The sequence below is a fragment of the Schistocerca gregaria genome, chromosome X (genome assembly GCF_023897955.1).
Source record: "Schistocerca gregaria isolate iqSchGreg1 chromosome X, iqSchGreg1.2, whole genome shotgun sequence".
Lineage (NCBI taxonomy): Eukaryota > Metazoa > Arthropoda > Insecta > Orthoptera > Acrididae > Schistocerca > Schistocerca gregaria.
This window is the reverse complement of record NC_064931.1, coordinates 520772092-520796261: the sequence shown is the minus strand read 5'-3', so window position 1 is coordinate 520796261 and position 24170 is coordinate 520772092. Positions and strand designations below refer to the sequence as shown.

Below are 24170 nucleotides of genomic sequence, written 5' to 3'. Positions count from 1 at the left end.
TGAGGCGACAGTTCGACTCCCTCTCAGACTTAATATTTTTTTTTTTTTCAATCGGTGATCATATTATTTAATTTATATGACATTTGAGATGTAATATAATGGAAAAAAACGCGTTTATTTGCATGAAATATTTGCACGAAGTTTCAATTTATGTTTTTCACTTCTGTACGACAACTACCATCCTGCAACGTGCAATGTCAGGAGCACATCCGACAAGTAATTGTACATTGCTCTCACGATCTGGCACACTGTGACTTACTATATTACTGATTGTGAATAACATCATTTGCATAATTATTTATCAAGGTTCGACTTGGGCTTTTCAAGCCTGTCCTCGTTCTTGAAAATTTAATTACAAACAGTAAACAGTAAAATAACATACGAAATTCACTATATCTTCATGAAAATGCACTCTTTTTCGGTATATTATCTCTCAAATGTCATAAATTAAATAATGTGACCAGTGATGAAAAAAATATAGATTAAAAAATAAGTGTAGGCAGGATTCACACAATCACCTTGTCCCCAACCTTCTTACACAGTGCAAACACTAACCCCTTGATCACAATGAGTTCTTACAGCCGGCACCTTTGCACAGATACATCAGTTACATAAAAGATGTGCAAAAGTCTGGAATTGCCAGAGTAGAGCACCTTCCTATGTTGTTTTAATGGCCTAATAAAGGTGTACAAAGTTTAGAGTAAATCCATGATCCCAATGTCATGGCCTCCTCTTGTTAGTCTTATTGCACCCTAGTAGGCATTGCGTCTTATGCTGTGGGAACAATATTTTGGTGAATTCTGATTTACATAGTAATTTTAATTTTAATGTGCCAACACATTACTCATTTCATGTTTTATGTACATGGAAATTCAATGGAAAGACTTTGTGTGTAGATGACACAAGATGTTTGTAATAATCTTTATGGAGATCTGAAGGTGGTAATGTAGTTTTACCAAAACCGGTTATCTACAATAGAGCTTTTTTTTAATAGTGATCTTGGCAAGAAGTTGTCGTTCTCTTAACTTATCCAGCCTCTTCACAGAGTCTGCATGTTAATCTGGATTTCGCAAGATTAATGGTACTGGGTGGGCAGATATGCTTCCTGTCACCACTCCTTCCCCAGAAAATATTAATCCCATCTCTTTGTGTTTAGTCTTACCCAGGTTAAAGTATGAGTACATTTTGTCAAAATGTTTGTGAATCACGTAACAGATGCAGATGTGAGTACCAGCTTGGTATTCATGTAGTCAGATGTGGGATATCACTTAGAAACCACATCCAGACAGGCCGACACATCGGCCTTCGTTGTTAATCTGCCAGGTGGATTCAATATGGGGTTGGTGCACCTTTCACAATCCTGGAAGTGGCGTGCTTACACACACAGCAGTTTGGGTGGGTCATCCTTCTGGATTCAATGTATTAATATAGTAACTACTGCAAATATTAAGAAATGGCAGTAATATATGTTTAACTATACTGTGAACTCAGCTTTCCAGTAACTTCAGTTGCTAATATTCCAAATGTTAATGGTTTTCATACATGGTGTGTAGCAATATCTTTTTCTGCTGCACTTAACTTTCAAAAAGTGATGCACCACAGTGGGATACCATACAAAACAAGTAATTGAGGTGATATGATAGTTAATTCATTTAGGCTTGTTGAATATGACAGTCAACTTTGAGGTGAGATTTTAAAACAGTTACATTTTGGAAAAATTTCTTTGGCTGGAGAGTGGGTGTTAAACTTTATAGTGCTGAAACTATTTCTCCATGTAGAATAATATATGGAAAGTTCTGACTGAGACACACACACACACACACACACACACACACACACACACACACACACAGGGGGGGGGGGGGGGGGGCAGACTTGGAAAGCCTCAATCAAACCTCAGTAAATAATTATGTGAAGGATTTATTCACAATCAGCAATATAGTAGGTCATAATGTGCCAGACCACAAAAGTAATTTACAATTACTTGTCAGATGTGCTCTCGATATCACACGTTGCAGGATGGATTTGTTATGCAGACACGGAAAACATAATTTGAAACTTCACGCAAATACATGTTTTTTTTTTTTACATTACCTGTCAAATGTTATATAAATTAAATAATATGACCAGTCGTGAAAAAATGTAGACAAATATTAAGTCTGAGAGGGAGTCAAAACTGTCACCTCATACACATTCATCTTACGAAGCTTAAATGCTAATAACTTGACCACCATGAACTAAAACACCCGGTATCTATACACAGATGCAAAAGCATCATAATGGACATGTAAAACTTCTCTTGCGATTTTCTCAGAACTGCCATAGTGCACCTTACTACTTGCACATTATGTATTTGTGATGGCCTACTAAAGATGTACAAAGTTTGAAGTAAATCTGTGATCCCAATGTCATGGCCTCTGCTTGTAAGGGGTAAGAACTTGGTACAGCATGCACTGCAGGGCTCAGTGCCATATCATGTCCAGCATGGCAGGAACTGCCATGTAGAGCAGTCTGATCACACATGGATGTGCACTCAGCAGTGGAAGGGTCAGAGCATTTCAACTGTAGCCATAGTATAGTGCATAATATCTTACCATAATGATATATATTTTATGTAATGTTACTTTATTATAATTAATCATATAAACATGATTTGTCATTGATGGGTCTTGACTGTGTCAGTGCTACAAATAGCTTTTTTGTTGTTGTTGTTGAAACAAGCTTTAAAATAAGAATGACCAAATATGACTTTTACATTAAAAACTATGAAATCAAATATGAAATCTCACTCTGTTATCCATCAGCCAATCATCACACCAGTAAAGGTGTGATTAGTAATGAAAATAGCAGTTGATGAATATTTTGTAGCTGAAGGATTGCTCGACAGTACGAAGTACATATAGTTTAAATTTATGTTGTTACTTTTACAGGCCTAAAGCAACATCTCTCACCAGCAGATTATACAGGAAACTAGTGTACGATCAACTGTTCATGATCAAGTGTTCACATGCACCATCTTCCCTGAGATCTGCACATTCATTCACATTGCACTTCATCATCATGCCTGACTGTCTCAGAATGGTTCTACAAATACTCCACAGTCACGAAGTAACTTGTCTCACCTTCTGGTCACTTGTCCTGAAATGAGCTGTGTGTGCTAAAGTTACACCAAGGGCACACCAACGCCCTTGGCGTCTTATGAAGTTATCATTGAAATTAGTGAGCAAGATGGTGCTACAAGCTCTTTTGTATGCATGTCTAATTAAATTAGTCATTGATATTTTATTCATCTTTTACTGAGTTACATTTTTATGAACTTGATGGTTTTCAAACATCAAATAATAGAATTACAATAATCATATTTTAAAAAGTAAGTCTTGCATATTGTAATGAGTTTGACTGATAATTAAACCACATAAAATGATGACATATGGAGTTTGATATGCTACTTTTTAATCAACTTACTTTCGCAAGAGAATTTATATTTGTCCTGCTGTTGGAACTGTGTAAATCACTTCACAATTTTCTTCAATTCATAGATTTAAAAAAAATTCAGTCTTCTTCTTCCTGGAATGCTTCTGCTTATGCAGGTCATCCACAGAACCACTCCCGATCTTCTCTTTTCTCCCACAAACCACCATTTAGCATCTCCCATTTTCCTTATGATGTTGTCCATTACTGCACTAAAAAGTACTGTGATAGTACTCTTCTTTGCCAAACCTTCTGTCCATTATCAGGGTGTATACGTGGACAAGGAAAACAAATTCCCAGATTTTTCCCGGATCTTCCGGTTAAAAATACACTTTCTCCCAGGTTAAAATACACTTTTTCCGTGTTAAGTGACAGTATACTTTTCCTTGGAACTGCAAAATTTGTCAATCATTTGAATGGTTATGGTTTTGTACAGCGGTTTATAATTTCCCGGCACTTTAGAAAACGAAACACAGGGGAAAAAACTTGTTTTGGAATGTTCTTTGACGTGCAGCAACATGTACACTACATATTTTCATATTACGAAAGTATAAATTCGCATTCCACCGAACCCCGCATGATACTTTCCGAAGCAATGAAATCAAGATTGCCATGTGCTTTTGTAAGCCAGTCATAGCTCATGTTATGTGATCTCACCAGCCGATAACAGCGGATATCCAAAGCGTAAGACACGTGATGTAGTCAGTCAATAGCAACATCACTGTTAAGTAGTGCAAACACATGAACAGGAAAAGCTAACGGTTTAAATTAATGTACATAGTGTTGCTACAAGAAAAGCAAAGATTTCATACATTAACATCTGTCTCTAAGATTAATAAGCACCAAGAGAAGCTAAGATTTCACATATGATGTTGATCTTCTTTGTGCATTTTCACTTTAAGACATATCACATAAATGTGCCAGTAAAATGTTTAATTCCAACATAAATCTCCGATCCTCTGGGCTCAAAATTCTTCTGAATGACTTCTCATCAAAGAGTTGATTTTTAAATGAGAGTCAAATGCAGCTGTGATTTAAGAAATTCACTGTACATTCTCGCACGTAGTTTGTTCCAGCAGTTGCCAGAGAGTGCGAGATAAGAGGTCTCACCACGCTTGCGCAGCTACGATGACGTAGGAAGCCCGTATGTTCCTAAGTGCAAACATTGAAAGATCTAAAATTATGTCATAAAAGAAACAAGACATCAGAGGATACTCCAAGAGCGTCGGGATTTCGTAAACCTTACTGAAATGAATAATTCGCCTTAAAGTGCACTTTCGTATATCCAGATTTCTAACGAAGTAGGCCTGGACCTGATATTAAGCTTTTCAATGTGGTTTTCGGAATGTAAATTTTCTTGGAGTACCAGTACTGTATTAACTCATGTTTGGTTCTTTATTATGGCAAAATGCTGTACATGCTAGAAGGTGAAAACATGCACTTGAAATGCAGCAAACAGTTGAAACTAGCCAATAGTGTGAAACTCAACACTTCATTTCAAATAAATTGGCTGCCTCAGCAAAAAAGATACAAGTCGAATTTCTTTAGCAAAGCGACAAAAATAACTTCATTGTTCTGCAAGACAATTAATGCTTGACTGTCAGAAAGGCAGAAAAAGTAAAATCTGAAACTAATAACATATTTTAGCCCTACGTAATTATGTGAATGTATTTTAATTCACTTGATAGCTCCCACTCACAGAAATAGCTTTTTTTCATTTGACGTGAGAGCAGTAAACGAAGAGGAAATAGCAAAGTCACTAAATATAAACATGGATCACGTGGAGACTACCCCCAACTCACTCACCCCCTCGCCCCCCCTACCCCTATAACTCAGACTGCTCTGTGCAACAGCCCCTGATCTACGATATTTCGAACTGGGGCAATACTAGATGATGGTGTCGCCGTCCCCCCCCCCCCCCCCTCCACCCACCTCACTAGAGCGTTTGAGATAGGATGCCAAAAATTAAAATTAAAATACTTTAAAAATACTTTTCAAAAATATGTTCCTTTTGTAGCACACACCTTTCTGAAGAGTCTGATGCATAAAACATACAACTTTGAGGAAATGTAAGAAGTGATATTTTGTCTTCAGTGTACCAAAGTGCAGTGCCACGCTTCTTCACACAGCATTCTTCTATTGCACGTCACTGTATTTCGCACTGTGGAACTCAAATGTGTATATTTTGTACTGGATGCCATCAAACTATATTCAGGACAGCAGAAACTAAAACGTCCTGCCGTGCCTCTCCTGCCCCCAGTTGGCCTGACCCCCCCCCCCCCCCCCCAAAAAAAAAAAAAAAACAAAAAAGTCCCTCGCAATTAATACTGGATAGGATTATTTGTAACCGGAAGAACAAGAACTCTTTACAAAATTTGGACTCTTTGTTGCCTATTAGCTAATAACTTGCTGTTCTGTGTGACATAAAATTAAATATAGGCTACATAAAATCAGTACAGACAAGAAACATTCAGAACAGTAGACATTTATTCACTCCTTAGCTCCCAGAATTTTTTTCTGTCTATCTTGCTACAGCTTTACATGGTGTGCTTTCCTTTCTGCGAAAGGATCTATTACCTCATCAAAATTCGTCAAACGTTTTGCTACATGAAAAATCGAAATGTCGTCGTCTAATACTGAAAAAGCTGTTTATACAAATAGTACCCAAGACTGGTGTGGTTTCTCGATCTGATTACATCTATTTTGTCACTGCCTACTAGATAAAAGGAAACAGGCTTTCGTAATATTACAGCAATTGTGACACACACCAAATGAATGAGACTGCTTTGGTAGTGATGGTCATTTTTATAATATGACAGAATATAATTCGCAAACTACCACTACGAAATGCCTATTTAGCCTACTACAAGAAAAACGGTTTATGTTTGGAAATAGCTTCACATTCCATTCGTATGCTCCTATTTCTCAAGCATGAGATCAAAAAATAGTAGCGCAAAATTTTTGTATAAATTTGGAATTGTCATATTGTTCCGTAATTGTCCCCATTTCTTCTCCTTCCTTGTTCTAACAAACAATCTTCTCATCATTAATTCTGTAACTAGTCCTACCACGGACAAAACTCATTCTCCGGTTAAGTGTACTAACCCTGACAGAATCAGCGATAAAGTTATCCAGCGATAATCTCGTTAGGCGTTATTACATGTTCATACAGTGCATTTTCCGCGCTACTCCCAGAATAGAACTTAAGTAGCTGCTAGCTGGGGACTGTACAACTTGCCCTTTCTAGGTAGCGATCTGGCCAAAAATTTTCTGTCAAAATTTCATTTTCTTGGATACACCGAGAAGATAATATGTAATCTTTCTTACCTGTTATTCCTGTTAGTCATTTATTTCCACTATGATAGTCTGAATCTATGCAGTTCGCTAGTAATTATAAAAATTCTGGTCATTTACATACCCGATCAATCACATAAACAAACAGCAGTTGCCATTCACCCATTCGGCTTTATTCCGCTCAGCTCGTATAGCAATGTCCCCTTTTGTCGGCAGGAAAGTTTTTATTTCTAGATGGATTCCCCTCAGAAACATCACTTACACTATGCACGCATTCAAATATCAACTAATAATTCATTTAGAAATCAAACTGGAATGTGTTCAAAACCCCATAGGGATGCGTTTCGGAATCATCTAAATAATCGATAGACCAACGTGCGCTAGAAGCTAGGCGCTTCATGAAACCAGTTTTTTTTTCCCCCTCAAGAATATGAATTTGACCCCCACCCCCCAGAAATTGCCGCCCGGTTCAGATACCCCAGTTTGCTGCTTACACAGCCAACAGCAACATTTCTGTAGCCAGAAGCGGGAGAAGGTACTACTCATAGATGACTCAACTGTGCACGCACATAAGCTCACTCGTAACTGCTTACATGAATCTAATGTAAACAATTGTGATGTCACACTCATCACAGGTAATTTGTTGTTAAAGAGCATCACATAGTCTTCCTAAAGCCTTTCACACATTCTGCTGTTGGTAGACGCATATATGAGCTCCATGTGTATTTACGTGGAGCACTTCCTTTGCAAATTAAGTTTTATTCTCTCGTTCATTTTTCGTTGCAGCAGTATTATTCTGCAGTAGCGAGATACAGAAATAGACATTGTTCGAGTATCCGTTCTTACCAGTCAAAATTACACAAAATTAACTGAAAACTAAAACAATTAAAAATTCCCAGAATTCAAAAAAAAATCTGGGTTTTTCCCGGATCTCCCAGTTCGTATACAGCCTGATTATAACCCATTCTGTTGTTTTACCATTCATTGCAGCACAATTCACGCATTTTCTGTACATGTTTCTGATTCGCAGTAGCATTTCTTTCGACAATTTCACTCTATTCAGACCCTGCCATATTTCTTCGCTTCTAACAGTGTCATAAACCTTTTAATATCTATTAATGTGACTACAATGACTTCCCCAAATCCCAGTTTCTTTTCTACAAACTGTCTGGCTGTAAATATGGCATCTATATTGATCTTCCATGCTGAAATATTTCTCCTTGCTCTCTTAATTGTGATTCTATCTTATTTCTGATTTTCTGTAAAATTGTCTTTTTATAAATTTTCATGCAGTGGCACAGTAGTGCTATTCCTCAGTAATTCTCACAGAGTGCCTTGTTATCCTTCTTAAAGACAGTTACAATAACTGCCTTTATCCAATCATCAGGTATCCTTCCATATATCCATACTACTACTACTACTACTACTACTATTATTATATTCTACACAGCCACTGAATTTCGATAGGTCCAGTGACTATAATAATTTCCACTGTGATGTCATCTATTCCAGGAGCTTTGCCATTTTTCATTTCTGATACAGCTTTCTCTAAATCCAACACCTGCAGATCATCTCTTTCTGTCTCCTCTATGATGGTAATATTTCTTTCAACTCCCTCTATCTCTCACGTTACTTGTTTCATCCTGCCCTTCATTCAATTTTGGTAGTATTCTATCCACAATTTTTTTGATGACAGTCTACAGCATGAATATATTTTAGAAAATGCATGTTAACTCTTGTGTGTTGAATTTTACATATTCATTCCAATCATTTTACAGTCTAATAACAAAAATGGTAAAAGCGTATTTTTAAAAAAAGCTTAAAAATTAAGGTGTGACTTATAGTCCATAAAATATGGTATTCAAAATTCTTAAAACATACTTGATTTGCTATACAGGATGATTCAAAAAGAAAGAACAGATTCCAGTTGTTTATTTCAGACAAACCATGAAAGACACATTGAGCATGTCACTGGATACCGGAGGGTTCGAAGTTTTATGTTCACACAGACACTCAACATGAGCCATTGCTTGAGGAAGTGTGAGCACATCTCGGATATGCTCGACATTTTCATTAAACGTGCATAGCCGACAAGTGCTGTTCCCTTTGCATATACAACCAGATTCCAAGAATTTTGTATGACAGTCATAAATCTGCTTGTGCTGGGGCAGCTTCTTGCTCAATTGGCAGCAGAATGCATGTTGCATTTGAACAGTGGATTAACTTCACAAAAATTTCAATACACAAAATGATTTCTTGTGTGGTGTAGTTGCCATCTTCCTACAAGCAAACAACAGTGCAGCCTGTCCGCAGCTTGTAGTCTAGTGGCCAGCATTGCTGCCTCTGGATCACGGGGTCCCAGGTTAGATTCCTGCCCGTGTTGGGGATTTTTTCTGCCCAGTGACTGGTTATTTGTGTTGTCCTCATCATTTCATCATCATTCATGAAAGTGGCGAGATGGGAGTGAGTTAAGATTGGGCATTGATAACTGTGCAGTTGAGCGCCCCACAAACCAATCATCATCATCATCATCATCATCATCATCGACAGTGCAGCTTCAACAAAATGTTGGACCTTCCTCTAGCCAGTGATAGGCACAATGTTTTTCTATCTTTTATAGTTCGTCTGTAATAAACAATTGGAATCACCTGGTATATTGGTCATTTGGTAATGTTACTACTGATTAAAGGTCATTAATATGCACATGAAAAAGTGAAAAAGTAATGGGCCTAAGATGGAACAGTGTGATACAACATGTAATTAGTTTCCAGTTGGATGATGACTGACAGCTCTGTAAACACTCTTTCCTATTGACACTGTATGTTTCCAGTCAGGGAAATACACTTTAAACCATCTGCTGCAGAGGGCATACACTTTAAGAGAATATTGTTGTTACAGGAATGGACAAGACGTTGCACAGAGCAGGTCATAGGCAGCTGTGCTGTGAAGTGTTAGTGGGGTGTAAATACTTGACAGTATCTTCTTTGTCCCTACTTAAATCGAAGGCATGAGCTAGGGGATTGCCTGTTGGGATGAAGTACAGTGGGGACTGTGTGGGCCCTGCAGCCATTATGGGAGCTGTGAAGGCACTACTGGAACTCTGAAAACTGGTGGTCAACAGGACTCTGGTGAAGATACAATAGGTCCAGCTAGCCAGTAGGGGGTAACCCATTTATTTTCAACAATCAAATGAGCCTTGGATCGAAACAAATACCGACAGTGACAAAGCCTTTGGGCATATCCACCACATATTTCTTCCAACATGGCCCCAACGAAAGACAGATTTGTCTGAAGAAATATATAAGAATTGGTACTATTAATGTTGTATCATTCAAAACAATGATTTAAGACACCAGGAACCACACGGATAATGACAGAAAGAAACAAACCAATAATGGGACCAAGCGAGGTGAGAAAGGAAGGGACTGGTGGTAAGGTGCTGGAAAAAGGATGTAGGTTTTGTGGTCAGGAAGAGACAAAAGAAGAAATGGTGTTACAGTGACAGTGGCTAAAGAACTGGCGAACAAAGCACTGAACGTGGAAAATGTTAGAGACAGAATAATTAAACTTAAGATAATGACGAAAGGAAATATTCTTGATGTAATCCAGGTTTATGCTCCGCAAACAAGATAGTAAACAGACAAGAAAGAAGAGTTTATCACTGAACTGGAAGATGCTGTAACATCTAATAACACTGCGCTTAAAGGAGACTAATGCTAAGAGATTGGAATGATAGAAGTTGATATGAAACAGTAATGGAAAGTCACGGAGATCATCACAGAAATGAAGAACGCGAGTATTACTAGGCCACGTCTCAAAAACAAATGGATAACTGGTAATGGACGGTATAAGAAAAGAGAATTATAATTATAACTGAAGAAATTAGAAGATGTGTGACAGAAGTGAAGGTGATGCGAAGTACTGTTCTTGATGGAAACCATAGGTTACTGGTAAGGACAGTGAAGAAATTCAGAAAAGGCACATAGGAGGAAAAAGACAGGCTAAAATCAAGTGCTGGAAGATGAAAGATTGAGAAACCCAAGAGATATACAGGGAAAAGATTAAGACAGTTTCCAAAAGATGAAAGGAAAGATGTAGAAGAAGAATGGAGGAGGTTAAAACAGGCTTTAGTCAAGGCAGTGGGAGAAACATGTAGGGCATCAACAAAAGTCACACATGAAGAAACTCAATGGTGGAGTGAAAAAACTGCAAAAGCTGACCATAAGAAGAATGACACATGGTGAGGATGATTCAAAAACAGAACAGAACATAACAGAGACAAATAGAACTGACTAATCAGAGCAGCAAGAAAAATGATAGCATTGGCTACGAAGATTTCTTAAGAAAAATTCACAAAAGAAATAGAAGAGAATTTTAAGGATGACAAGAGGACTTTATATTGCATATCAGGTAATGGAAGGAGGGGGGGGGGGGGGGACTTAAAAATCAACAACAAAGAAGGGAAACTTGTGTGGGATGAAGAAGTAGTTTTTGAGAGTATGGAAAGAATATATTTTGGAAAATGCATGTTAACTTTTCTGTATTAAATTTTACACATTTGTTCTCGTCAGTTTCGGTCCGCAACCATCATTCACGCAAAATCAAAAAATAATATGACTTTTTCCTTTTGTGTAAGATGCTACAGACAAATGCCACTCGAAGTATCGAGACTCATTCAACTTAGGTACTAGGAGACTAAGTTGAATGAGTCACAATACTTCACTGATCCTGTGGAAAAATCAGCTTTGAGTTCGTAGCATGAAACATTTCCCATAGCTCACGGCAGTCATTTGTGGACCAGACATGACTGGATACACTTCATAAATTGAAATATTTCATCACGAGTTCTCAAAGAAATTGCAAGACATTGCACAACTGAAGATGGATTTTGATTTATTTGTCAGAGCGTTTTTGCTTATTGCTGCTAATGTACCTCATTACTTCTGAATAAGGCTGACAGATGTACAGTGGAGCACCCAGTTCAATGGCCAGTGTGTCCAATCCACAAATTTAGCAGACTTTTATAAAATGTTACCCCAAAAGCTACATACTTGACTGCAGAGACAAGCCGCTGAAGTTATTTCACTTTCTGGTCCGACAATGCGTGCGAACATTTTTTCTTCTCTTTTGATACAGACAAACTCCCATCAACGTACCAGTTTAACAGATCATAATCTGTGTAACTCCATATGTTGACTGTATCACAAACCATAGTGCCAGACTTATTGCATATTTGAAAACTGAAATGTGTGTACATTTCTAAACATGACAACACAATGTTAAATGCCTGTATGTAATGCTTACTGCAGTTCTGATCATCGTATTAGCACTAGGTAAAGTATTTATTTAATTCCGTAATGAAAGTAATTGCTTTGGCAGAAAAATAAGAAATTGAAAATAGACACACATGATAAGTTGCTGCTTATAATAGTAAGCTACAATACCCATCTCTTCAAAGTAGCTGCACAGTGTTGCAAACACTTCTTCCTACGTTTCCTGTGTGTGTAGCCTTCAGCTCACTCACACACCTGCTGAGACTAGTGCAGTGGTGGACAAAGTCAGAGCACTCAGCAACTCAACTGCACTCACTAAATGTGAGTGCACTCTAGGAGTGCAAATGTTGCCCAGGCCGGGTTTGAACAATGCGGTGTGTTATGCCCTTGTCCTATGATGTTTGAATTGGCTTATTCACCTAGTTTTAGGGGTGCCCTCTGTTCACATGGATCCTGAACTAGTGTGCAAATTGGAATTTTTCACATATAACAATCACTGAAAGATAAAAATTATGCCTGACAACAAACCAAATCTCAAAGCTTTGGATGAGTAGCGTGACACTTCACTACTGAGCCACCAGCACACGCTGTTGTTTTACAGAACTAATATTACTTATTATACAACACAAAACATCACTTTCAAAATTTCCTGCAAAGGTACTTTACAATAAAGTGTGTGGACCTGTCCAACAGAAAGTTCTTTAACTCAGTGTTAAACTCCAGTACATTACCCATAAGACTTTTAATACGTTCAGACAGACTAATGGAGAAATGTAAACCCATGTAACTCACTCCTTTCTGGACGAATGTGAAGCCTGATAACACTGTGTAGAGGTTGTTACTATTTCTTTGGTAATAGTAATATTGATAACAAAGTTATATACAGCCACTGAGGTCCCAAACTTGCCCCTACAGGTCATGGCTGCATATCCACATGATGACAGAGTGAGCAGTTCCACATGTTGACCGCCCACAGCACTCATTCGTGCTGAAAACACAGTAATGGAGGCTTCAAAAGAAGAGAAATGGGGCATAATGCATTTTCTTACAGTGGAAAGTGAGATGAGTGTGGGAAAAAGAAAATTATCACAGAATGACAACAGTATACAGAGGGAACTCACTGTCCATCACAATTCTGACACTCAATCCGACCTCTGGGACAATAGCTGCCACCATAACTCCCCAGTCTTCAATAATGGGGGCATCCACTTGTTGGGTAATGATACTGGTGATGCAGTGTGGCATTCCAGATCCTTTCTCAAATCACTTTTGTCACGCCCTGACCCTTGCAATGGACTTGCAGTACTTCCCATATACTTGTAACATTATGTGAGAAATTTCCATTCCACTCACATCTTCCACTGTCAGGAAACAAACTAAACAACTTTGCACACCTTTTCAACCCCCCAATTCCTCTGTTACCACCATGATAGAGAGAAGGGTACAGTCGACATGTGCACATGCTCACTCTGTTGCCATGGCTGTGTGCACCTACACCATGTGATCTAAAGTATCCAGAGATCCCAAAAACATGAATTTTTCATATTAGGTGCATTGGGCTGCCACCTGCCACCATGTACTCCATATCAGTAACCTCAGTAGTCATTAGACATTGTGAGAGCAGAAAGGGGCGCTCTGCGGAACTCATGGACTTCGAACGTGGTCAGGTGATTGGGTGTCACTTGTTTCATACGTCTGTACGCAAGATTTCCACACTCGTGAACATCCTTAGGTCCACTGTTTCTGATGTGATAGTGAACTGGAAACGTGAAGGGACATATACAGCACAAAAAGCCAACCTCATCTGATGACTGACAGAGACCACCGACAGTTGAAGAGGGTCGTTATGTTAATAGGCAGACATCTACCCAGTCCATCACACAGGAATTCCAAACTGCATCAGGATCCACTGAAAGTACTATGACAGTTGGGAGTTGGGGGGGGGGGGGGGGGGTGAGAAAATTTGGATTTCATGGTCAAGTGGCTGCTCATAGCCACACATTATGCCGGTAAACACCAAATGACACCACGCTTGGTGTAAGGTGTGTAAACATTGGATGATTGAACAGTGGTAAAACGTTGTGTGGAGTGACGAATCACAGTAGACAATGTGGTGACCCAATGGCAGGGTGTGGGTATGGCGAATGCCCCATGAATGTCACTTGCCAGCATGTGTAGTGCCAACAGTAAAATTTGGAGGTGGTGGTGTTATGGTGTGGTAGTGTTTTTCATGGAGGGGACTAGCACCCATTGTTTTGCATGGCACTATCACAGCACAGGCCTACATTGATGTTTTAAGCACCTTCTTGCTTCCCACTGTTGAAGAGCAATTCCAGGATGGCGATTGCGTCTTTCAACACGACTGAGCACCTGTTCATAATGCACGACCTGTGGTGGAGCAGTTAAACAACAATAAGATCCCTGTAATGGACTGGCCTGCACAGAGTCCTGACCTAAATCCTATAGAACACATTTGGGATGTTCTGGAACGCCGACTTCATGCCAGGCCTCACCAACCGACATCAATACCACTCCTCAGTGCAGCACTCCGTTAAGAACTGGCTGCCATTCACCAAAAAAACCTTCCGGCACCTGATTGAACGTAAACGTGCAAGAGTGTAATTCGTCATCAAGGCTAAGGGTGGACCAACACCACATTGAATTCCACCATTACTGACAGAGGGCGCCATGAATTTGTAAGACATTTTCAGCCAGGTGTCTGGATACTGTTGATCATATAATGTATGTCCCTCAAGTGGTGAGGTTAGGCCTCAGCTCTCTTATATGGACCACATCACCTTCAGTAAGCAATGGCATTACAATCTCATCACCACCAGTTTTCAGTTTACAGCCTTTGGTTCATTTGTTTTTGAATAACCCATATATAGTGAAACAATAGTCACAAAAATAAATGGTTCAAATGGCTCTGAGCACTATGCGACTTAACATCTGTGGTCATCAGTCGCCTAGAACTTAGAATTAATTAAACCTAAATAACCTAAGGACATCACACACATCCATGCCCGAGGCAGGATTCAAACCTGCGACCGTAGCAGTCGCGCAGTTCTGGACTGAGCGCCTAGAGCCGCGAGACCACCACGGCCGACACAATAGTCACAATATCGAGTTTTTATGAAGGTATTTCTGCAGGCTGTTCTAGAACCAACTCCAGATATAATTCTTATAATGTGCTCCTGTATTCAGACAATATCACATTCAGTTTCTCCAAAAAAATTATTCCTTAGCTCAACAGTGAATGGAGCACAATAAACTAGTCTCTCAATTTTTTTTTCAATCACCCTATGCCAAAAATCATACAAATTAAGCCTATCTGTTGTACCTCCTTAATTCTCTCTCTCTCTCTCTCTCTCTCTGGAAATGGAAAAAAAAAAACACATTGACACCGGTGTGTCAGACCCACCATACTTGCTCCGGAAACTGCGAGAGGGCTGTACAAGCAATGATCACACGCACGGCACAGCGGACACACCAGGAACCGCGGTGTTGGCCGTCGAATGGCGCTAGCTGCGCAGCATTTGTGCACCGCCGCCGTCAGTGTCAGCCAGTTTGCCGTGGCATACGGAGCTCCATCGCAGTCTTTAACACTGGTAGCATGCCGCGACAGCGTGGACGTGAACCTTTTGTGCAGTTGACGGACTTTGATCGAGGGCGTATAGTGGGCATGTGGGAGGCCGGGTGGACGTACCTCCGAATTGCTCAACATGTGGGGCGTGAGGTCTCCACAGTACACCGATGTTGTCGCCAATGGTCGGCGGAAGGTGCACGTGCCCGTCGACCTGGGACCGGACCGCAGCAACGCACGGATGCACGCCAAGACCGTAGGATCCTACGCAGTGCCGTAGGGGACCGCACCGCCACTTCCCAGCAAATTAGGGACACTGTTGCTCCTGGGGTATCGGCGAGGACCATTCGCAACCGTCTCCATGAAGCTGGGCTACGGTCCTGCACACCGTTAGGCCGTCTTCCGCTCACGCCCCAACATCGTGCAGCCCGCCTCCAGTGGTGTCGCGACAGGCGTGAATGGAGGGACGAATGGAGACGTGTCGTCTTCAGCGACGAGAGTCGCTTCTGCCTTGGTGCCAATGATGGTCGTATCCGTGTTTGGCGCCGTGCAGGTGAGCGCCACAATCAGGACTGCATACGACCGAGGCACACAGGGCCAACACCCGGCATCATGGTGTGGGGAGCGATCTCCTACACTGGCCGTACACCTCTGGTGATCGTCGAGGGCACACTGAATAGTGCACGGTACATCCAAACCGTCATCGAACACATCGTTCTACCATTCCTAGACCGGCAAGGGAACTTGCTGTTCCAACAGGACAATGCACGTCCGCATGTATCCCGTGCCACCCAACATGCTCTAGAAGGTGTTAGTCAACTACCCTGGCCAGCACGATCTCCGGATCTGTCCCCCATTGAGCATGTTTGGGACTGGATGATGCGTCGTCTCACGCGGTCTGCACGTCCAGAACGAACGCTGGTCCAACTGAGGTGCCAGGTGGAAATGGCATGGCAAGCCGTTCCACAGGACTACATCCAGCATCTCTTCGATCGTCTCCATGGGAGAATAGCAGCCTGCATTGCTGCGAAAGGTGGATATACACTGTACTAGTGCCGACATTGTGCATGCTCTGTTGCCTGTGTCTATGTGCCTGTGGTTCTGTCAGTGTGATCATGTGATGTATCTGATCCCAGGGATGTGTCAATAAAGTTTCCCCTTCCTGGGACAATGAATTCACGGTGTTCTTATTTCAATTTCCAGGTGTGTGTGTGTGTGTGTGTGTGTGTGTGTGTGTGTGTGTGTGTGTGTGTGTGTGTGTGTAATTTTTTTTGTGAAGTGGCTTGACGATAGTCTATGTAAGTCAGTTTGGGAAGATACTGACCTGAAAATATCCACACTTAAAATAACTTAGCATTTCACAAATCTCTGCTGACCAACAGCTGTTATTTTTACTACTGATCTAATTGTTGAAGTGTTAAAAATTACTTTTAAGACAGTGAATAAATCTGAAAACTTATTTAGGAAATGTGGGATGTACTTGATTTCATCAAACTTATTTTGGGAAATTTCTCTTAGAAACTGCAGGACAACCATACGCTGTCCATATTGGACTAGGATTTGGAAACACATTAAAACAATTATTTGTGTCAGTCACTTTTATTTTCTTCCACAGCATGTCTGTTGTTTTTGCTGTAAGATCTTGGAAGTAGCTTTTTTTATTAAACTTCCTGGCACATTAAAACTGTGTGCATGGCCAAGACTCAAACTCGGGACCTCTGGTCTTTCGCAGGCAAGTGCTCTACCAACTGAGCTGCCAAATCACGACTTACGACCTGTCCTCACAGCTTTGCTCCCACCAGTACATCATCTACCTTGCCCATGAAACGCAAAGGTCCTGAGTTAGAGTCTCAGTCCAGAACACACTTTTAATCTGTCAGAAAGTTTCATGTCAGTGCACACTTCACTGCGGAGTGAAAATTTCATTCTACACTAAAGAGTCAAACAAACTGGTACACCTGACTAATATCTCATAGGGACGCTGCAATCATGCAGAAGTGACACAACACGATGAGGCATGGACTCTACCAATGTTTAAAGTAGTGCTGGAGGGAACTGACAACACAAATCATGTAGGACTGTCCATAAATCTGCAAGAGTATGTGGGGGTGGATATCTCTTCTGAACAGCATGTTGCAAACACTCAGAAGAGTGTTCCGGGAAACACTGTAGCAATTCTGGATGTGTGGGGTGTCACACTGTCCTGCTGGAATTGCCCAAGTCCGACAGAATGGACATGAATGGATGCCGGTGATCGACAGGAGGCTTATGTACGTGTCACCTGTCAGAGTCATATCTAGACATATCAGGGGGTCCCGTATGACTCCAATTGCACACTGTTGTAACCGCAGGAACAAGCCAAGTCTAATTACAGTCGCTTTCAAGCAGTACGCCGATAATAGTACGTAGGAAGGAGTTAAAATTGTAGCGCTGGATGCCTAACATGGCCGAAGGGTCAGCCGAGGCGGAAGTCAAACTGTTGGGCAGCGGCGCTTGATAAGAAAGCAAACAGCCAACAGATACAAACGAAGCTCTGTGTAGGGACTCATGATAAGCAATCAATTAAGAGTATCAACAGAAAGCATTCCTGGCTAGAGTGAGAGGTCTGGGAGTGGAGAGAGAAAGAAAGAGGGCCCTTGGTGGGGACAGCACTATGTCATGAGGAGCCAATGAAGGGCTCAGGACACAGTGCGTGACCATATAGGGAGAGGTGCCTCTATCCCCCCACCCACCTCTGAAGAACAATAACAATAAGACTTTAACGATACCAAATAAGGACGAGTTGCCTTCGACACTACGTCATGCCAAGCGCTGGCGGGGTCGAAGGGGGAATGCTAACAAAACTCGAGAGCACGCCGCTCTGCCTTCTTCTTGTCGGGTAGTTCTTGGTCTCTCGATGTCAGGCTCTAGATAGCGATGGTAGTCCTCATGATAGCAGCAGCCAACTTGGGCTGACGAACAGGCTGTAGGCAGGCAGCCGGAGAAAGCCGCGGGACTCTGATGTAGGGCGCTAAGAAATATTGCAGAGCTTCTAGTAGGGAGTTGGAACAGTGGAATCAGTCACCGTCTCTGTATTAGACTTGGCCTTCCTGGGAATGCAATCACCACGCAGTTAAGGTGAGCTGTAATTATTCAGAATAAACTGCAATTTGTTAAAGTTAGCAAGACATTAATTCTACCCGCTTCCTAGCCTTGTACCTTCACACCAAGGATTTCCACATCTTAGCCAGATCAAAAAGTCTCCCTCTCACTAAGGTCAACCGGCTAAATCCCTTTCACGAACCGTGTCGCTCAATCCCTTGCAATACCTACACTTGGGACGCGACATAAATAAAACATTTGGTGCCAGGTGTGGGGTACCACAAAGGTGCATAGGCAAATAGAAGGTAGGAGCCAGCAGATTTTGCTACAGCGACTGTGGCAATTGGCAGGAAGTTGTGGCGACTCGCAACTCTCAGCATTAGTAGCACCACTATTGCAGAGTCCAGAAAGGTAGTCCTTGCGGGTGCAGGGCAATGCAGGACAGAGGCAGCGCAACACGGAGTGACGAGGCACAGAGATGCCTAAGTAGCCAGTGTTCGAGACCGAGCGTCCGGACCCAGCAGCAGCAGAAGCAGCAGCAACTGTAGCAGCGGCAGCCAAGGAGAGCGACGGGGGTCGGCACAGCCCAGCAGAGCGGCGGCCGACGCATCACAGTAGCGCGGGCACAGAGACAGTGCGGGACAACGCGGATCAACAGAACAGACAGTGCACCACAGGAGAAGCGGTGTGGGTCTTAAGTGGCAAGTTGTGCAACTCATCGTAGTGGTAACAACATACAGCTTCGCTGCATCAGGGTATGAAACAAACGATTTCAAAGTGACCCCAATTCCAAGCTCATTAGGACTATATTACGATAACATAGGACAAGCAGAAATATACAGTACCACATGGAGAATAGTCATATACGTAAATCCAGATGTAATAACAGAAAGATTTCAGAAACCAGAGAGGTACGGTAAGGCAGCGGTACAGAGGTGCAGAGAAACATTGAAACAACTAAATATAGGATTAACAGAATGTAGAGTACTAGATCAGGAAGTTACACATCACGTGGAAAAGATCGCAGGTCCGCAGCAACTAGTATAACAACTCACAAAACACAAAACCAGAAGAAAGAGAGGAGTATTCAACTTTGTCGGACAGGTAAGTAAGATACTGTTCGGAATGTTGGATGAAGCGGATGCAGCATACTATAAAGAACAGATAGACGCTATGGAGAGGAACTCTGAAGGGTTGCTGAGGTTAACTAAGGAACAGGTGGCAGTGGTAAGGGTCACATTGGCAAAAGTGAACAGAACAGTATATACACTAGATTCAAATGAACACATTATAAAGACAGGCATGCAAAGATAAGAAAGGTCCATGAAGGAATACGTGAAGGAAACAGATATGGGTTTTAAACGAGTAGCATATTTTGCCACGGTAACGGAACAAGTATTACAACTAGCGGCAGTGTTTGGCCAAATCGAAGAGGAATACGAGCAGATGATAAATGCCATCGTAAACGCTCAAAAGGGAATACTGCAGCCTCACATCTTAACCCAGTCCAAATCGTGAAATATCTAAGTTTAATATGGGACGAACTAAAAGACGAGAAGTTTCCTGTTCCTCTCGCGAATTCTTCAGGCTACCTCTTGTTAAGAATAATTGATTTAGATGTTTTCATCTCCGGTAGCATACTAGGGTACATAATTAACATTAGTTTAATAGATAATAACAATTTTAATCTGTACAGAGTTCTCCCATTACCAAAAGAGGTTCCAGATTTTCTGTTAACTTGATTCCTAAAATCTATAGTTTGTGTGTTAAATGTGTCGTTCACTTGGCAGTATTTTCCTTCAATACTCTAGTGTTGCTTTATAAAGGAGTTTCAGATCATGTCAACTCTCTCTGACCCTAATCGGACTGGAAGTTTGTCTCGCATTATTAGTGGTATTCTTTTAAAGACATCTGAATTTTTGTGGAAGAGCAGTAACAATCATAAAACCTCAACAAATAGCGAAAGTGTTCAGCATAATGAAAATCTAAGTTACTATAATGGACATAATTCTTAATATTTTTTGCCGACTTGCAAAATCTGTCATTAGTTACTCTAGTGAGCAAGAAACATAAAAAAAATATTAGGAGAATGAGTAACAAACAATCTGCTTCGTTGTTCAAGACATTGCCAGATAACAGAAGCTACTGTCAGCATGGGATACTACTTGTAAGTCAGCCGTGCTTGATGTGGTCTGTTGTTTGTGTTGCAGCACAGCAATTTATTTTAGGGAAATTTTAATAATATAAAAAGGTACACTCATCTTAAAGCAGTGTTTTGTTAATGTTTGTGATATTTAGAATTCAGGTTAATAGTTGTGTGTTATTTGTATCATAACAGTTAGTATTTTCTTTGGTAACCCACTGCAGCTCAAGAATGAGTATCCCCATCCCAATAAATTACATGTGACTACTTGCAGAAGTGGTGTCTTACAACCAGTCAGGCCCACTGCATATTATGACACCACATGGTAGGCAGTATCCCCTAATCCCTCTACATTTAACTACTTAAGTATTTTTTACCATTACCATGGAGCACAACAAACCACTATTTCAATTGTTCCTTCTTTGATATACAGTTAATTAAATAAGAGATTTCTTTTAAGTAACATGTTCACTAACAAACATTACAGAACCACCACAATTATGCTGCTGTCTGCAACAACTATTGTCTTACATTTAGAAAAAAATCAAAGGACAAGAAAAGAGCCAATAATACCATAATATATTATACAAGCATGACAGATTTAGTTACAAATTTTTGTAAAATTGATGCCAACAGCTGGTCAATAAACACAACAACTGAAGTAGAGACTTATTTTCGTCTCACTCATTATTAGAGAAAATTCAATTTTAAACTATCATAATTTTTTACTTTTATTGTCAGGAAATGTGAAAGTATGGAAGACATTATACATACCGCATACGATGCAATTAAGAAGGCAGCATTGACACGCTTTTGGACATCCATTGTTGTGTAATGAACAATCTTCTTCTTTGCCAGAGAAAATGACTGAGGGAAAAAAATTGGATCAACACATTTTTTTATACAACCAAACATAGTACATGTTACTATCAAAACATGATTCAGTTTTCACAAGCTATTGTTGGAATACAAAAAACAGTTTTCCTCTGGAAACATGTTTTACAATGAAAATTTATCTTGAAAATAATTATGATAATGAACACATCCCTCTATATTCCAAATTACAGGAAGCTTGAGGCTTACATACCTTTTCTAAAACATTTATAGTGGTATTTAGATCTGTACAATGAATAAGATAAACTTAACATGAAAACACAATTCATAACAGGTAGACATAACAGCCGAGTGGCCCTTTTGTATATTATATAACACTGATACAAGGAGAGTCCCTAAAACAGTTCCCTGGGTGTACCAATGTGTTATAAAAAAAATCATATATTTTTTTTATACTATGGCAAGTGGTCTCTTTCAGGACAACATTGTGACTGAAGACTTCCCACTACTACATTTATTTAACACTCAGTACCGACCCAATACTTGTGCATGTCAGCAGAATACAGGCAGTGCTCAAAAATTTATATCTTGGAAAATATCAAACCTACAAATACAAAATTAACACTCTTTTCAGCTCAGTTGGTCTTCTTTAATATGCAATGATGAACGGAATTCTGCATGGTGTAACATTGGCACATTATATTATTATGCACGACATTGTTTTCGTAAAATTAAAAAAAGTCATCATTCATGTAGGTAGAGTCAATGAGTTCATAAATAAATAATGTTAAGTGTTGAATATTGTATTTAAATACAATAGCACTTTCTACATAGATCTATACTGCATTTTTGTATGAAATATTTGAAAACAGCTTCCTATACAGAACGCCACACAGCACTGTTCACATGGATAACATGTCTCCTTGCAAGATACTTTCCCACTTCTTTTCTATGATTCTGAAGAACAAACATAACGTGTGGGAGGAATATTTTTTGCTTGTGGGTGGTAAATGTGGAAGGAAAAGTCTGTCAGTCAGCCTACAAATCTGTTTTGTTTATTTGGAGCAGATGGCACGACTGGTAATGAAATCGGTTATTGCCATTATCTTGGTCTGAAATGAAGTGTGTACCAACATGCATTCAGTACTTCCAGAGAAAGGAGAGGGGAGGGGGGGAAGAGTTTCTGCCACCATTTTACAGTTCTGTGCCTGAACTAATCGTACTGCGGTTGCCTTCAACCTGTGTAGTCCGAATTATCTTCGCTACCTACAGCACTGAAACGTTTCCAAAATTCAGCAAATCGGCAATTTCTTCATCAGATAAATCACCGCATGCCACTTCTCTTTCACAGAATACCAGTAATGTGCTCAAAACACAGGCGACAACAATGACTCGTAACCAACGAAATACTACGAAACAAGACACATATTCATGCAATCTATGAGTGCAACTAATAAAAAACTGTATAAACATTGTATATCGATAGTCAGAGGTGCAAAAAATAACGCAGTGATTTTTAATCAACAAAAGATGCTGGCCCATAGAACCTATGGGCTTGGTGCTTTTGGAAAGAAGCGCGAGCCATAGAATCTACGGGCTTGGCGCTGAGATGGTTAACCTGTTCAGATTAGGCTGTTCAGGCATGCTCTTAAATTGGGCCAAATTTTTACACATACAGTACTATTTTTGCATTTGTGTTTAACTGGATAATGTTATGCTTATATCAAAGGCAGAAACAATTCAAGAACTTTCACTGCCAACAAAATAATTTATGATGTTTGGTACAACAATACACTTACATAATAATAATAATAATAATAATAATAATAATAATAATAACAACACCACTTAATATCAGACAGTTCTATATCGGAGAAGAATGAAAACCATAAGAACAGGAATAAGGTATGTCCATAGCCTCAGCAGAAAATATGCAGAAGTCTAGGAGCAGCACGTCTCTCCAATAAATGATATGACCACACACCAAACACAGATACAACAGCTGTATGTAACACTGTCCAGTATGACCAATACATACCAACAAACCAGTTACAGCTAACACACTTGACATCGTTGTATGTCAGGCAGATAAAAGATTACGACTCTTATTCGAAGTATCAGTCTCATGTGATGGCAACATTAATGACAAGGTTGCTCAGAAAAAAATTGAAATAGAAGAATCTGAGCATCAAGGTTGGCAATGTAAAAACTGATGTCATGTCAGTTATCATTGGTGCCCTACGATCAACACCATCTAACCTTAAGCACATTCTATCAAGAATCCCAGGGCATAGTCAACAAAGCGGAAAAAAAGAGAGAGTATTTTTTGTGTCCAACCGAATTTTAAGTAATGAGCTGTACAGTCACTCAAGTGACCAGGTCAACTCCTGAGGAAGCTGGAAGTAACCTGGAATGGATTTGACTGTGTCCAACAATGTAATCTCCGTTGTGAATAATAATAATAATAATAATAAATAAAATAATAATAATA

At 40.2% G+C, this 24170-nt stretch overlaps 1 protein-coding gene across 10 annotated transcripts in view; it reads right to left on the bottom strand.

Annotated features, from left to right (window-relative positions):
- LOC126297923 (dual specificity protein phosphatase CDC14AB-like) overlaps positions 1 to 24170 on the bottom strand; it is a 189789-nt gene that overhangs the window by 111511 nt on the left and 54108 nt on the right. For all 10 annotated transcript variants that reach the window (XM_049989241.1, XM_049989245.1, XM_049989239.1 and 7 more), the window contains one exon: positions 21620 to 21712. In XM_049989241.1, the coding sequence (XP_049845198.1) occupies positions 21620 to 21712 (93 nt within the window). The remainder of the gene's footprint in view (positions 1 to 21619; positions 21713 to 24170) is intronic.